Source organism: Telmatherina bonti, assembly GCF_933228915.1.
Source record: "Telmatherina bonti genome assembly, chromosome: 16".
NCBI lineage: Eukaryota > Metazoa > Chordata > Actinopteri > Atheriniformes > Telmatherinidae > Telmatherina > Telmatherina bonti.
In genome coordinates, this window is record NC_136614.1 from 25,132,710 (window position 1) to 25,149,712 (window position 17,003).

At 37.5% G+C, this 17,003-nt stretch overlaps 4 protein-coding genes across 4 annotated transcripts; all 4 read right to left on the bottom strand.

The window, feature by feature from the left end:
* Nucleotides 1-1,000: 1,000 nt before the first annotated feature.
* LOC306767212 (glutathione-specific gamma-glutamylcyclotransferase 1-like) lies at nucleotides 1,001-1,807 on the bottom strand (the record flags this gene model as incomplete). Its single annotated transcript, XM_079255136.1, has 3 exons — nucleotides 1,001-1,366; nucleotides 1,505-1,540; nucleotides 1,637-1,807. The coding sequence occupies 3 exons, from the start codon at nucleotides 1,805-1,807 to the stop codon at nucleotides 1,001-1,003; spliced, it is 573 nt and encodes a 190-aa protein (XP_079111262.1).
* Nucleotides 1,808-5,268: 3,461 nt separating this feature from the next.
* Nucleotides 5,269-6,114, bottom strand: LOC306767715 (glutathione-specific gamma-glutamylcyclotransferase 1-like; the record flags this gene model as incomplete). Its single annotated transcript, XM_079255806.1, has 3 exons — nucleotides 5,269-5,674; nucleotides 5,811-5,846; nucleotides 5,944-6,114. The coding sequence occupies 3 exons, from the start codon at nucleotides 6,112-6,114 to the stop codon at nucleotides 5,291-5,293; spliced, it is 591 nt and encodes a 196-aa protein (XP_079111932.1). The 3' UTR covers nucleotides 5,269-5,290.
* A 2,799-nt stretch (nucleotides 6,115-8,913) lies between these two features.
* Nucleotides 8,914-10,124, bottom strand: LOC306767033 (glutathione-specific gamma-glutamylcyclotransferase 1-like; the record flags this gene model as incomplete). Its single annotated transcript, XM_079254936.1, has 3 exons — nucleotides 8,914-9,684; nucleotides 9,821-9,856; nucleotides 9,954-10,124. 3 exons carry the CDS (start codon nucleotides 10,122-10,124, stop codon nucleotides 9,301-9,303), a joined length of 591 nt encoding a protein of 196 aa, XP_079111062.1. The 3' UTR covers nucleotides 8,914-9,300.
* Nucleotides 10,125-12,924: 2,800 nt separating this feature from the next.
* On the bottom strand, nucleotides 12,925-14,603 carry chac1 (ChaC, cation transport regulator homolog 1 (E. coli)). Its single transcript, XM_079255366.1, has 3 exons — nucleotides 13,973-14,603; nucleotides 13,813-13,848; nucleotides 12,925-13,694 (listed from the first exon to the last, which is right to left on the bottom strand). Exons 1-3 carry the CDS (start codon nucleotides 14,141-14,143, stop codon nucleotides 13,311-13,313), a joined length of 591 nt encoding a protein of 196 aa, XP_079111492.1. The 5' UTR covers nucleotides 14,144-14,603; the 3' UTR covers nucleotides 12,925-13,310.
* Nucleotides 14,604-17,003: the final 2,400 nt, after the last annotated feature.

The following is a 17,003-nucleotide window of genomic DNA, read 5'->3' on the forward strand; positions in this document are numbered from 1 at the left end:
TGTGTGTGTGTGTATGTATGTATATTTTATATATATGTATCACATGATTGTTCTGTCCAAAAGAATAAATAAAAATAAGAAATAATTTTAAAAAATGACAACTTTGAATGCTTTCCAATATCAAAACCAAAACACTTTATTATTTCTTAAGATAAACATACAGTACGTGGAATTTGATCAAGAGATAATTAGTACGATGAACAGGAATGCAGCTACCTCATCTCTCAGAGGAAAGAAAAACTAAGTGTGACATAAATGGCAGATTAAACATACAACAAGACCAATGATCAACCATTCAACACGAGAGTAGCTGTTCTGGTAACTACTGGAATCTACTGGCAGACATGTACTTCTGTTTTTAAGGGTAAAAAGGAGTTACATGCTATATACCCTCAAATCTCATTCCTGTAATTCCATGTTTACATCCTTTTATTTTAGTTATAATAAAATCATTTAAAACTACAAAACCAAACCTCTGCCAAGCAGAATGTTAAAGAATCCTTTCAAAAAAATTCCTGGAACCAAACGGTGATCCAGATCGACACCAAAATTCATTCAGTTCTTCCTTTTCACATTTCCAACAACATAAATTTTTGAGTTATCTTGGAACTCAAACAGACAAACAGATTAACACCTGCAACAACATAACCTCCTTGGCAGAGGTTATTATAGATTTGAATATGACATCTTTTTTTTTTTTTTTTTTTTTTTGGTTGCTTTTCATTACCATTTTAATATACTATAAGAAAAATGGTGGTAAAAGGGGTGGCCAATGAGATTTTGCTGGTGGCCTCAGCCCCTCTAGATCCTGACCTAAAATATTTGAAATGATATAAAATAAAATAAAAACAATTAAAACAACAACTTGTGCTAAAAAAAAAAAAAAAAAAAAATTACATAAAAGTATGTCATTAGTGTTTAAAGAAAAAAAAAAAAAAAGACAAGTCAAAAAAATGAAAGCTGCTGAATCAAAGGGTACGAGCAACTAAGTTGCCACTAATTAAGATGTCATGGCCAGAGCTGCTTTCTCAATGGAATACAGGTGATGGTCTTCTACATGTGGACATCTCTTCCTCATGAACTCTGCCAGCCGGAGCAGGTACTCCAGGTTGTGGCCCGTCTTCCCTCTGCACAAAGTGATCTGGGCACCAATCTCCTCCGAGCTGGCTGGTCCCAGGTAAAGAGGGTTGTCGGAGGTGGCGATGTACACCAGTGCTGGAACAGGAGACCTGTCCTCCCCTTCAGGATAGAAATCCACGATCTTGGTGATGTAGCCCCCGCAGACCGTCTCACGGACATTGAGATAGCTGAGGGACTCTTCCACTTGTGAGCCTGACACCTCAAATGCTACACCCCAAGTGGTTGCCTGTGAGGAGACAGCACAGGAAATACTTTAGTTGGAAACAGTTTTTTTTTTTATTTTTATGAATGAAATATTCCACTGCAGATTTTTTATCATTAAGCTAAAAACTAAACTAATAAGGATGGAGACATTTCTGCTTACGTCATCATCTTCAATCAGCGTCACCACTCTTCCAGGCTGAGGAGAAGAGGGGAAGTAGGTCACCTCATGTAAAACACCTCATGCAGGAGCAAACAAATTCCTTTATCACACTTTAGAAATGAAAAAGCTCACCAGCTCGTCACTTCCACGATGGAAGTTGTCTCCTTGCCAGAAACGTCTCTTGTAGCCTTCAATGTAGCCAACCTCACTCCTCTTGTACTCAAAGTCAGGTTTCCACACCAGCGACCCGTACCCAAAGATCCACAGGCTGGTCTTTTCTGCAATTAAATCTTGAAGACTCATATTGATAAGTAGTGTTGAAATCCAAATAAATTTACAGACATATCCTACCCTAAAGTGATCTCAAGTTAATAAATGTTATGACCTCCTCTGAAAATAGATTTTGATCCTCTGAAGTGAAAGAATTGTTCCAGGTTTCATTTTGACAAACTCTATTTACAATAAACCACTTTCTAAGAAGCCTGCAGCCTTGCAGGGTTGACATATATTTCTTTTGCATGTATGTCTATGCATGTTCTTTTAATCTCTTTTTATTTTATTTATACTTATCTTACTTATTAGGTATCTTTTATGATGTCAACCTCATTTGAAAAACACATGTGGAATGACAAATAAAGCTCCTAAATATCAAATGTCATGCTATACTAAACATACAGCAAAAACCTTCAAATGTGGAAAGTGTCACCTTCAGCTAAAACAAGATTTTTCAATCATATTGCTGAAATTTGAGATGTTTTTTTTAAATTACTCAAAGGTTTAAACATTAACATTAAAAGCTACGTATGGATGTCACAGCAGCTGATCGCTGACATCACACACAGACTTGAACTGTCCTGAAGATATTGACAATAATTCTGGAGGACTTTTCTTGTGTAAACTGAAAAAGATTTTGGTGTCCCATCAATGTGACCTTCCCTGGCAAACAAAAACTCCACACTGGATCTTTAGTGTGTTAGTCAGTAGAGCTGTGTAAATCTCTGTCACTGCCTTTTGTGGCGCTTCTCACAGACTTAAGTTTACTGTAAGGACTCGCAGAATTGTTGTGAATGTGTGTGAGGTTATTAGTGAACTTTCAGAGACTGTCTTGTCATACATCGCATTTTATATGGACGCCATAATTCCTGTAAAAGAAAAAAAAAAGAAAAGAAAAGATGGTCTCAAACCAAAACACCAAACCCTGAGTGTCTAAAGAACTAAAATCAGTTTTTAATAAATAAACAAACAGGAACTTTTAAAAGCCAATCTAAGATATAAGGATACAGTTGTAAAAACAATAAAAAAAAAAAAAAAAAGAGGTATTCATTAGACTGATGATTAAATGGCATAGCTTTTAAAGTGATGTTTTACTTGGTTTAAAAGGACTGATGTGGATCTCTGATTTTAGACTGTTTTTCTTTACTCAGGACAGTAATGAAGCCCTAATTTAATAAAGTTGTCACATTAAGCTGCAGATCACCTTACTGTACAGTCCAGCTCAGTCACCTGTTTTCCTCTCACTTTCACTCATGTGCTTCCCTCATCCAGATACAGAATGTGTGAAAAAAAACACACCATTACTGCAGTTCCTGAAACTGCTAAATCGACACAGTTACAGGAATTCAGGTCTGTCGCTTTAAAGTCCCTTGACATTAAAGATTTGAGACTAAGATTAGGTTTTATCAACTGCTGCGAACAAGATCAGTTTGCTTCCCAAGCTGGAAAAATGTGAATGAAGCTAAAAGTTTTTTTTCTTTCTCTAACTGGACAATCATCTTTATCTCCACCATGTCCCGCATCAGACTTATATTTGTGGATTTCTCCTCAGCTTTTAACAAGATGCAGACTCACATTTTAATTCGGCGACTTGCTTCTGATTTTAAACTTCCAAATCAGATTTCATCGCTATTCTTCCATTTTTAAATGAACAAATTCATCAAGATTTTGTGAATGAGATTTTGTCCAATAACATCTTGAACAGTGAATCTCCTCACAGCTGTGTACTTTCTTCCTTGCTTTTCAGTATGTACTCAGGCAGCTATAGGGAATCCCATAAAGTTTCTAAGGCTTAAATTGGATAGAAACAAAGAGGTAATTAATTTAAAAAAAAAAAAAAAAAAAAAGGCCAACAGAAGATCCACTTGTTGGATTCTTAACCTTAAAACACGTTAAAAAAACAAGGTGTACTTTTATTCTTTTATTGAAAATGTTATTTTAAGGGACCATCAGCCAGAGATTAAACTACATTTGGTGTTCAGGTGAAATATTTTGAAAACTTGTTTGGGAAACAAGCTGAGGTCCCTAAACTTCAAGTTGGTGAATCAGAACTCAGCTTATCCAAGCTTTTGGTTTTAAATAGCTAAACTGAAAGCAAGGCTAACTCTTAAATCAAATTCAAAACTGTTCCAGTGCGTGTTTGGGAGTGTCCCTACGTTTGTGTACTTCATTTCAGAGACCGGTTTTGATCCTGATAAACACAAGTCAACTCAAACTAATCTTAAAAAGGTTTTCTGTTTCTGTTGCATTTATAGTAAACCCAGTTCTAGTAAGAAGGTTAAAGCCATACAGGATTACTAATTTCATGTCTGCTGATCATGACAGCAAGTGTTCATGTGGGATGTGTTAGCTTCAGTCAAAGCTAACTGTTGTCAGACTACAACAATTGATTAATTGAGTATACTACACACCACAGCGTGTGAATAAAAAAAATGAACCCTGACTTTTCAGCATCATGCTCTCAATGTAAAAGGAAAAATTGATCCATTCGTTCTGGTCTTGTTCCTATTTGGAAAAGTTTTGGGAAATTGTAATTACTGTTGAAAAAAAAGTATAGATTAGAAAGTGTACTAAACCAAAGATTTGTATTACTGGGAGATCAATATCACTGATATATTCTGATTATTAGATTTGTTCAGAGGTTTTTGATAGATTTGAATTGTATTGCACTGAAAAGAAAAAGTTTTCTCTCAAAGATTCAACATGTGGCTGAACAGTCTTCCTATATTCCACCAGAAAAAAAAAATGTTCAATTTGAAGAAAAACAAAATATCCAAAAGCCTGTGATGGGATATGGGGCAGTTATCCTTAAAAAAAAAAAAAAAAATAAAATAAAATAAAAGGCACTCTGAAAAATTGTTTAAATGTTCTCATGTTTTTCCCCTCAATTGATTTTCAGGTGTATATTTTGATTTTTGGCTAACCTGCCAAATAAGCTTCCTGTTGAAGTGTGAAGTGGTTGGTGGGAGCTTTCCTTTAGTATGCTGTAAATATGTAAATGAATAAAAAGAAATGGGAATTTTTTTTTGGGAAAATTTAGTTAAATACTTCAAGTTAACCTTCTCACATCCAGTCTGTCGGGGCAACAAGAAAGAGGCACAGAGACCTGGACCTTTTTCTGATTTTTATTGGCGTTTTCATGTGAAACTGGACAGAAGTGTAGATCTTTCAAACATCAGTCACCATCTAAAATTACAGTTGGGTTTTAGAAACAAGTTGAGGTACCTTGACTTCCCTGGACGGAGTATGAACTGAGCATATCCAAATCATTACTTTTCATTTCAACCACCACCACTGCACAATGTTTACAAATGACAATGACTGCACGCATCTTAGTGTTGTAAAGCACATCCAACATGTTAACCATGCTTCCCTTCAGGGGAATTCATTCAAAAACACTGGATGAAAGATTGCACCTATAGGAGAAAACATGACATCGGGGATTGAGATGACAGAAAAAGCCTCTTAATGATTAACACATCCACTGAAAGCTGCTGAAACAAAGGGTACGAGCTACTGAGTTGCCACTAAGTCAGATGTCATGGCCAGAGCTGCTTTCTCAATGGAATACAGGTGATGGTCTTCTACATGTGGACATCTCTTCCTCATGAACTCTGCCAGCCGGAGCAGGTACTCCAGGTTGTGGCCCGTCTTCCCTCTGCACAAAGCGATCTGGGCACCAATCTCCTCCGAGCTGGCTGGTCCCAGGTAAAGAGGGTTGTCGGAGGTGGCGATGTACACCAGTGCTGGAACAGGAGACCTGTCCTCCCCTTCAGGATAGAAATCCACGATCTTGGTGATGTAGCCCCCGCAGACCGTCTCACGGACATTGAGATAGCTGAGGGACTCTTCCACTTGTGAGCCTGACACCTCAAATGCTACACCCCAAGTGGTTGCCTGTGAGGAGACAGCACAGGAAATACTTCAGTTGGAAACAGTTTTGTTTTTTTTTTATGAATGAAATATTCCACTGCAGATTTTTTATCATTAAGCTAAAAACTAAACTAATAAGGATGGAGACATTTCTGCTTACGTCATCATCTTCAATCAGCGTCACCACTCTTCCAGGCTGAGGAGAAGAGGGGAAGTAGGTCACCTCATGTAAAACACCTCATGCAGGAGCAAAGAAATTCCTTTATCACACTTTAGAAAAATATAAAGCTCACCAGCTCGTCACTTCCACGATGGAAGTTGTCTCCTTGCCAGAAACGTCTCTTGTAGCCTTCAATGTAGCCAACCTCACTCCTCTTGTACTCAAAGTCAGGTTTCCACACCAGCGACCCGTACCCAAAGATCCACAGGCTGGTCTTTTCTGCAATTAAATCTTGAAGACTCATATTGATAAGTAGTGTTGAAATCCAAATAAATTTACAGACATATCCTACCCTAAAGTGATCTCAAGTTAATAAGTGTTATGACCTCCTCTGAAAATAGATTTTGATCCTCTGAAGTGAAAGAATTGTTCCAGGTTTCATTTTGACAAACTATTTACAACAAACCACTTTCTAAGAAGCCTGCAGCCTTGCAGGGTTGACATATATTTCTTTTGCATGTATGTCTATGCATGTTCTTTTAATCTCTTTTTATTTTATTTATACTTATCTTACTTATTAGGTATCTTTTATGATGTCAACCTCATTTGAAAAACACATGTGGAATGACAAATAAAGCTCCTAAATATCAAATGTCATGCTATACTAAACATACAGCAAAAACCTTCAAATGTGGAAAGTGTCACCTTCAGCTAAAACAAGATTTTTCAATCATATTGCTGAAATTTGAGATGTTTTTTTAAATTACTCAAAGGTTTAAACATTAACATTAAAAGCTACGTATGGATGTCACAGCAGCTGATCGCTGACATCACACACAGACTTGAACTGTCCTGAAGATATTGACAATAATTCTGGAGGACTTTTCTTGTGTAAACTGAAAAAGATTTTGGTGTCCCATCAATGTGACCTTCCCTGGCAAACAAAAACTCCACACTGGATCTTTAGTGTGTTAGTCAGTAGAGCTGTGTAAATCTCTGTCACTGCCTTTTGTGGCGCTTCTCACAGACTTAAGTTTACTGTAAGGACTCGCAGAATTGTTGTGAATGTGTGTGAGGTTATTAGTGAACTTTCAGAGACTGTCTTGTCATACATCGCATTTTATATGGACGCCATAATTCCTGTAAAAGAAAAAAAAAAAAAAAGAAAAGATGGTCTCAAACCAAAACACCAAACCCTGAGTGTCTAAAGAACTAAAATCAGTTTTTAATAAATAAACAAACAGGAACTTTTAAAAGCCAATCTAAGATATAAGGATACAGTTGTAAAAACAATAATAATAAAAAAAAAGAGGTATTCATTAGACTGATGATTAAATGGCATAGCTTTTAAAGTGATGTTTTACTTGGTTTAAAAGGACTGATGTGGATCTCTGATTTTAGACTGTTTTTCTTTACTCAGGACAGTAATGAAGCCCTAATTTAATAAAGTTGTCACATTAAGCTGCAGATCACCTTACTGTACAGTCCAGCTCAGTCACCTGTTTTCCTCTCACTTTCACTCCTCAGCTTTTAACAAGATGCAGACTCACATTTTAATTCGGCGACTTGCTTCTGATTTTAAACTTCCAAATCAGATTTCATCGCTATTCTTCCATTTTTAAATGAATAAATTCATCAAGATTTTGTGAATGAGATTTTGTCCAATAACATCTTGAACAGTGAATCTCCTCACAGCTGTGTACTTTCTTCCTTGCTTTTCAGTATGTACTCAGGCAGCTATAGGGAATCCCATAAAGTTTCTAAGGCTTAAATTGGATAGAAACAAAGAGGTAATTAATTTAAAAAAAAAAAAAAAAAAAAAGGCCAACAGAAGATCCACTTGTTGGATTCTTAACCTTAAAACACGTTAAAAAAACAAGGTGTACTTTTATTCTTTTATTGAAAATGTTATTTTAAGGGACCATCAGCCAGAGATTAAACTACATTTGGTGTTCAGGTGAAATATTTTGAAAACTTGTTTGGGAAACAAGCTGAGGTCCCTAAACTTCAAGTTGGTGAATCAGAACTCAGCTTATCCAAGCTTTTGGTTTTAAATAGCAAAACTGAAAGCAAGGCTAACTCTTAAATCAAATTCAAAACTGTTCCAGTGCGTGTTTGGGAGTGTTCTTACGTTAGTGTACTTCATTTCAGAGACCGGTTTTGATCCTGATGAACACAAGTCAACTCAAACTAATCTTAAAAAGGTTTTCTGTTTCTGTTGCATTTATAGTAAACCCAGTTCTAGTAAGAAGGTTAAAGCCATTCAGGATTACTAATTTCATGTCTGCTGATCATGACAGCAAGTGTTCATGTGGGATGTGTTAGCTTCAGTCAAAGCTAACTGTTGTCAGACTACAACAATTGATTAATTGAGTATACTACACACCACAGCGTGTGAATAAAAAAAATGAACCCTGACTTTTCAGCATCATGCTCTCAATGTAAAAGGAAAAATTGATCCATTCGTTCTGGTCTTGTTCCTATTTGGAAAAGTTTTGGGAAATTGTAATTACTGTTGAAAAAAAAGTATAGATTAGAAAGTGTACTAAACCAAAGATTTGTATTACTGGGAGATCAATATCACTGATATATTCTGATTATTAGATTTATTCAGAGGTTTTTGATAGATTTGAATTGTATTGCACTGAAAAGAACAAGTTTTCTCTCAAAGATTCAACATGTGGCTGAACAGTCTTCCTATATTCCACCAGAAAAAAAAAAAGTTCAATTTGAAGAAAAACAAAATATCCAAAAGCCTGTGATGGGATATGGGGCAGTTATCCTTAAAAAAAAATAAAAAAAAATAAAATAAAATAAAAGGCACTCTGAAAAATTGTTTAAATGTTCTCATGTTTTTCCCCTCAATTGATTTTCAGGTGTATATTTTGATTTTTGGCTAACCTGCCAAATAAGCTTCCTGTTGAAGTGTGAAGTGGTTGGTGGGAGCTTTCCTTTAGTATGCTGTAAATATGTAAATGAATAAAAAGAAATGGGAATTTTTTTTTGGGAAAATTTAGTTAAATACTTCAAGTTAACCTTCTCACATCCAGTCTGTCGGGGCAACAAGAAAGAGGCACAGAGACCTGGACCTTTTTCTGATTTTTATTGGCGTTTTCATGTGAAACTGGACAGAAGTGTAGATCTTTCAAACATCAGTCACCATCTAAAATTACAGTTGGGTTTTAGAAACAAGTTGAGGTACCTTGACTTCCCTGGACGGAGTATGAACTGAGCATATCCAAATCATTACTTTTCATTTCAACCACCACCACTGCACAATGTTTACACATGACAATGACTGCACGCATCTTAGTGTTGTAAAGCACATCCAACATGTTAACCATGCTTCCCTTTAGGGGAATTCATTCAAAAACACTGGATGAAAGATTGCACCTATAGGAGAAAACATGACATCGGGGATTGAGATGACAGAAAAAGCCTCTTAATGATTAACACATCCACTGAAAGCTGCTGAAACAAAGGGTACGAGCTACTGAGTTGCCAATAGGTAAGACACCATGGCCAGAGCTGCTTTCTCAATGGAATACAGGTGATGGTCTTCTACATGTGGGCAGCTCTTCCTCATGAACTCTGCCAGCCGGAGCAGGTACTCCAGGTTGTGGCCCGTCTTCCCTCTGCACAAAGTGATCTGGGCACCAATCTCCTCCGAGCTGGCTGGTCCCAGGTAAAGAGGGTTGTCGGAGGTGGCGATGTACACCAGTGCTGGAACAGGAGACCTGTCCTCCCCTTCAGGATAGAAATCCACGATCTTGGTGATGTAGCCCCCGCAGACCGTCTCACGGACATTGAGATAGCTGAGGGACTCTTCCACTTGTGAGCCTGACACCTCAAATGCTACACCCCAAGTGGTTGCCTGTGAGGAGACAGCACAGGAAATACTTCAGTTGGAAACAGTTTTGTTTTTTTTTTATGAATGAAATATTCCACTGCAGATTTTTTATCATTAAGCTAAAAACTAAACTAATAAGGATGGAGACATTTCTGCTTACGTCATCATCTTCAATCAGCGTCACCACTCTTCCAGGCTGAGGAGAAGAGGGGAAGTAGGTCACCTCATGTAAAACACCTCATGCAGGAGCAAAGAAATTCCTTTATCACACTTTAGAAAAATATAAAGCTCACCAGCTCGTCACTTCCACGATGGAAGTTGTCTCCTTGCCAGAAACGTCTCTTGTAGCCTTCAATGTAGCCAACCTCACTCCTCTTGTACTCAAAGTCAGGTTTCCACACCAGCGACCCGTACCCAAAGATCCACAGGCTGGTCTTTTCTGCAATTAAATCTTGAAGACTCATATTGATAAGTAGTGTTGAAATCCAAATAAATTTACAGACATATCCTACCCTAAAGTGATCTCAAGTTAATAAATGTTATGACCTCCTCTGAAAATAGATTTTGATCCTCTGAAGTGAAAGAATTGTTCCAGGTTTCATTTTGACAAACTATTTACAACAAACCACTTTCTAAGAAGCCTGCAGCCTTGCAGGGTTGACATATATTTCTTTTGCATGTATGTCTATGCATGTTCTTTTAATCTCTTTTTATTTTATTTATACTTATCTTACTTATTAGGTATCTTTTATGATGTCAACCTCATTTGAAAAACACATGTGGAATGACAAATAAAGCTCCTAAATATCAAATGTCATGCTATACTAAACATACAGCAAAAACCTTCAAATGTGGAAAGTGTCACCTTCAGCTAAAACAAGATTTTTCAATCATATTGCTGAAATTTGAGATGTTTTTTTAAATTACTCAAAGGTTTAAACATTAACATTAAAAGCTACGTATGGATGTCACAGCAGCTGATCGCTGACATCACACACAGACTTGAACTGTCCTGAAGATATTGACAATAATTCTGGAGGACTTTTCTTGTGTAAACTGAAAAAGATTTTGGTGTCCCATCAATGTGACCTTCCCTGGCAAACAAAAACTCCACACTGGATCTTTAGTGTGTTAGTCAGTAGAGCTGTGTAAATCTCTGTCACTGCCTTTTGTGGCGCTTCTCACAGACTTAAGTTTACTGTAAGGACTCGCAGAATTGTTGTGAATGTGTGTGAGGTTATTAGTGAACTTTCAGAGACTGTCTTGTCATACATCGCATTTTATATGGACGCCATAATTCCTGTAAAAGAAAAAAAAAAAAAAAGAAAAGATGGTCTCAAACCAAAACACCAAACCCTGAGTGTCTAAAGAACTAAAATCAGTTTTTAATAAATAAACAAACAGGAACTTTTAAAAGCCAATCTAAGATATAAGGATACAGTTGTAAAAACAATAATAATAAAAAAAAAAGAGGTATTCATTAGACTGATGATTAAATGGCATAGCTTTTAAAGTGATGTTTTACTTGGTTTAAAAGGACTGATGTGGATCTCTGATTTTAGACTGTTTTTCTTTACTCAGGACAGTAATGAAGCCCTAATTTAATAAAGTTGTCACATTAAGCTGCAGATCACCTTACTGTACAGTCCAGCTCAGTCACCTGTTTTCCTCTCACTTTCACTCCTCAGCTTTTAACAAGATGCAGACTCACATTTTAATTCGGCGACTTGCTTCTGATTTTAAACTTCCAAATCAGATTTCATCGCTATTCTTCCATTTTTAAATGAATAAATTCATCAAGATTTTGTGAATGAGATTTTGTCCAATAACATCTTGAACAGTGAATCTCCTCACAGCTGTGTACTTTCTTCCTTGCTTTTCAGTATGTACTCAGGCAGCTATAGGGAATCCCATAAAGTTTCTAAGGCTTAAATTGGATAGAAACAAAGAGGTAATTAATTTAAAAAAAAAAAAAAAAAAAGGCCAACAGAAGATCCACTTGTTGGATTCTTAACCTTAAAACACGTTAAAAAAACAAGGTGTACTTTTATTCTTTTATTGAAAATGTTATTTTAAGGGACCATCAGCCAGAGATTAAACTACATGTGGTGTTCAGGTGAAATATTTTGAAAACTTGTTTGGGAAACAAGCTGAGGTCCCTAAACTTCAAGTTGGTGAATCAGAACTCAGCTTATCCAAGCTTTTGGTTTTAAATAGCAAAACTGAAAGCAAGGCTAACTCTTAAATCAAATTCAAAACTGTTCCAGTGTGTGTTTGGGAGTGTTCTTACGTTTGTGTACTTCATTTCAGAGACCGGTTTTGATCCTGATGAACACAAGTCAACTCAAACTAATCTTAAAAAGGTTTTCTGTTTCTGTTGCATTTATAGTAAACCCAGTTCTAGTAAGAAGGTTAAAGCCATTCAGGATTACTAATTTCATGTCTGCTGATCATGACAGCAAGTGTTCATGTGGGATGTGTTAGCTTCAGTCAAAGCTAACTGTTGTCAGACTACAACAATTGATTAATTGAGTATACTACACACCACAGCGTGTGAATAAAAAAAATGAACCCTGACTTTTCAGCATCATGCTCTCAATGTAAAAGGAAAAATTGATCCATTCGTTCTGGTCTTGTTCCTATTTGGAAAAGTTTTGGGAAATTGTAATTACTGTTGAAAAAAAAGTATAGATTAGAAAGTGTACTAAACCAAAGATTTGTATTACTGGGAGATCAATATCACTGATATATTCTGATTATTAGATTTGTTCAGAGGTTTTTGATAGATTTGAATTGTATTGCACTGAAAAGAAAAAGTTTTCTCTCAAAGATTCAACATGTGGCTGAACAGTCTTCCTATATTCCACCAGAAAAAAAAAAAGTTCAATTTGAAGAAAAACAAAATATCCAAAAGCCTGTGATGGGATATGGGGCAGTTATCCTTAAAAAAAAAAATAAATAAATAAAATAAAATAAAAGGCACTCTGAAAAATTGTTTAAATGTTCTCATGTTTTTCCCCTCAATTGATTTTCAGGTGTATATTTTGATTTTTGGCTAACCTGCCAAATAAGCTTCCTGTTGAAGTGTGAAGTGGTTGGTGGGAGCTTTCCTTTAGTATGCTGTAAATATGTAAATGAATAAAAAGAAATGGGAATTTTTTTTGGGGGGGAAAATTTAGTTAAATACTTCAAGTTAACCTTCTCACATCCAGTCTGTCGGGGCAACAAGAAAGAGGCACAGAGACCTGGACCTTTTTCTGATTTTTATTGGCGTTTTCATGTGAAACTGGACAGAAGTGTAGATCTTTCAAACATCAGTCACCATCTAAAATTACAGTTGGGTTTTAGAAACAAGTTGAGGTACCTTGACTTCCCTGGACGGAGTATGAACTGAGCATATCCAAATCATTCATTCATTTCAACCACCACAACTGCACAATGTTTACAAATGACAATGACTGCACGCATCTTAGTGTTGTAAAGCACATCCAACATGTTAACCATGCTTCCCTTTAGGGGAATTCATTCAAAAACACTGGATGAAAGATTGCACCTATAGGAGAAAACATGACATCGGGGATTGAGATGACAGAAAAAGCCTCTTAATGATTAACACATCCACTGAAAGCTGCTGAAACAAAGGGTACGAGCTACTGAGTTGCCAATAGGTAAGACACCATGGCCAGAGCTGCTTTCTCAATGGAATACAGGTGATGGTCTTCTACATGTGGGCAGCTCTTCCTCATGAACTCTGCCAGCCGGAGCAGGTACTCCAGGTTGTGGCCCGTCTTCCCTCTGCACAAAGCGATCTGGGCACCAATCTCCTCCGAGCTGGCTGGTCCCAGGTAAAGAGGGTTGTCGGAGGTGGCGATGTACACCAGTGCTGGAACAGGAGACCTGTCCTCCCCTTCAGGATAGAAATCCACGATCTTGGTGATGTAGCCCCCGCAGACCGTCTCACGGACATTGAGATAGCTGAGGGACTCTTCCACTTGTGAGCCTGACACCTCAAATGCTACACCCCAAGTGGTTGCCTGTGAGGAGACAGCACAGGAAATACTTTAGTTGGAAACAGTGTTTTTTTTTTTTTTTTTATGAATGAAATATTCCACTGCAGATTATTATGTCAATAGGGGAAACATTTCTACTTACGTCATCGTCTTCAATCAGCGTCACCACTCTTCCGGGCTGAGGAGGAAAGAAGTAGGTTACCTCATGTAGAACACCTCATGCACGAGCTACCTTATTATTATTATTATTATTATTTTTTTTTAAATCACACTTTAGACATTAAAATAAAACTAGAGCTTACCAACTCATCACTTCCACGGTGAAAGTTGTCTCCGTGCCAGAAACGTCTCTTGTAGCCTTGAATGTAACCAACCTCACTCCTCTTGTACTTGAAGTCAGGCTTCCACACCAGAGACCCGTACCCAAAGATCCACAGGCTGGTCTTTCCGGCGATTATGTCTTGAGGCTTCATTTTGATCGGTAGTGTTGACGTTCAGATGAATAGATGGATCACTTTTTTTTTTCCTTTGATGGTATTGGCTGAGATGACTAGCTAGCTAGCGTTAGCTTCCTCCGGTCCAGGAGCAGCGGTACCGGTTGGCTCGCTGGTATACCGCGGACGGTATTTGAGCCCAACTGCTTTGCAGTTGCGAAGATGGAATTTCGCAGTCGATTTTGCCTTGTACTATGCATTGCCATTGCATTAAAGGTGCCACATTATGCCTTAAAAATCCATGGCAGCCGCTTCGGCCTTTGAGTCGACGGGGGGAAAAAAAGACAAAAACGGTTTAGGCCAGCTGCCTTGCCGGCCGATAATAGTTAAGATTTAAAGCTGACGAATCTTAAGATCGAGGTTTCAAAGATGTAACCGTAATAAACACGTCAGTTTTTGTCGTGTCCCCGTCGGACTTTCGATGCTGGTCTGACGCGTTTCCTCGATAATATGGCGAAGGGTTGGTCCTGAATTTATATGGCACAGGGCAAGCAGGCGAATCCCGTCGGTATGGTTTTGACCAATGATATTGAAGAAATATTTTTTCTTGATCACATTTCAGCCAATCATATTTCGGTGCGCTAAATAAGGCGGGATTAAAACAAAAATTCTTTCAGTAATTGGTTGAAATATTGTTTATAAAGTAAAGAAAGTTTATATTCTGATTGGTCATTGAACTGTCACTCAGACGGACTATATTTGTGATTGGTTTTTACGAAGTGTCATTCTTTCCACATTCTGTGGCTGATGCAATTTACCACAGCATTTCGGGGCCTTTGACACAACCCAGCAACACACCAAGACATTGCATCATCCTTGAAAACGATATATTATTAAGTAGTTGCATTTGTCACAGAAGAAAATTCATTATGTTAAAATTGTATCAAAGTCAGTTAGGAATATTTCTCATCACTGAGGACGGATTCAAATGAAAGCTGACATGTGATGGTGTAAATCAGCACCATATATGGCTGTTTACGTGAGACTGAAGAAAGTGACGAGTGTAAACACGTCTCAAGAGCTCAAATGTCCAACAGTAAGACCAAGGTTAAACCTCAGTTCATGGCAAACCTCTTGAACCCTGAGAGAAATCTTAAGAATGTAAAGGATTTTTCCAACTTCACATTAGGTATTAGCACAGTTTGTGTATTTGTTAAATGTTTAACCCTGAAAGGATGGTCACCCTGACATTGTATTTGTTATTGCTGGATCATCCAGGGGGTCAGAATTATATAAACAGGAAACTTACAACGTATTCTGGCAAATTTATTCTGGCTCTGTGAACACATAAAAAACAAGCTCCCAAACACCCTCCCTCCCAATAGACAAATATCCTATCTTGTTGCCAAATGCTGGGTCAGAAGTAGTTTAGTAGTGTATGCCAAGCTTTAACAGTCTATTAGACAACCTATGGACCTTTTAAATTCAGCAAAACCCAGAAATAAAAAAAGGAATTCAAATTGGACAGTATATAGTTCAGAACTGAGTGATTATAAAGATAGAGGAACTGAACGAATGCACAAAAATGCCCACCACTACTAATAGCTCTTATATGCTGTGATAGCTAAGGCTCATCTGTGCTCAATAAATAGATTATCTATAAATAGCTGGCATTATCTGTCTTGATAAGAGGCCAGAGAACTGTATGAGCTCCACACACGTCAAAAGCAGCAAACAAACCAAAGCATTTGAGTGACCCTCTCGTCAGACACAAGCAGTATGCCTTGTTCTTCTGCCTCATTCGCTCATCCCAAAGGTGCTCTCTCCACAAGATGCCAAAATCTTCACTGACCTCCTGTTGTTTTTGTGTTTTGACTGTGTTATAGTTATTTGTTTTCCATACAAGCTAATCTGAAATCATAGATCAACTCCTAAATAAGCAAAGACACTGCACTGGTTGAAGTGAGGTGGCCCTCATGGAGCGGTAAGTGTAATAGCTGTCTGAGCATGACATACACATTCTCTGTATTGCAGCAGCTTGAGGTTTCAGGTTACAGGGACATATCTGTTGGATCTAAACACTGTTCCAGCAGAACAGGATCACCCGTGCAAGACAGTATTAGTAAAAAGTTTTTGTTTTTTTAAATTTTCCAGTGAGATTTAGGCTTCAATTCCATTTATTACAACAGTGTGCTGCTGTAATTACAGTGAGTCAAACATGCTCATATTTGGAGTTGTGCTAGGGCATCTGATCACCTAGTTCTTGTGTGTGGGTTTCTTACTGACACCTAGTGTTAATTAATGAGACAACTACAAGTGCTACTGCAAAATCTCCACCTACTGAGGTTCACAGATCTGCAAAACCCAACTACCTAAATAGATCAGATCAGAAATGTTTTGGCTTAAAAGACATTTCAGGAAACAAAACAGAACGTTTTTAGTAGTTGAATCAACAGAACAATGCCACATTTCTTTTTTCCCTTTTACCTCAGAGAAGTAAAAATACAGCAGCAATGTCCCCTCAGGGTCTCTGTAGCCTTTGAATGCATATAAAAAAAAAACCTTGCTGTGTTCATTTATGTCAAAGTTATTTCAATAAAATGACCAGGCATTGCAATGGGGACAGAAAGCCTGAGCCACTGAGCAGTTTTCACTTGATTGTGAAGGAGCTACAGCTTCTGAGAAGGCAAACAATAAACAGGTGGCATAGAGGAACATCCACATTCAAAACAGGCTGCTGTTTCAAATCTGCTTTGCTTATGACCAAAATTCACGAATGTCTTTAGTATAAACAGGGCTGATTAGGGTGCTTGTCTGTGCCCTCACTTGTTTTGAGGTTGTTTCCTGAAAAACCAAATCATCTACACAAGTGAGCGCAGAATGAAGAAGGCGATGCGTG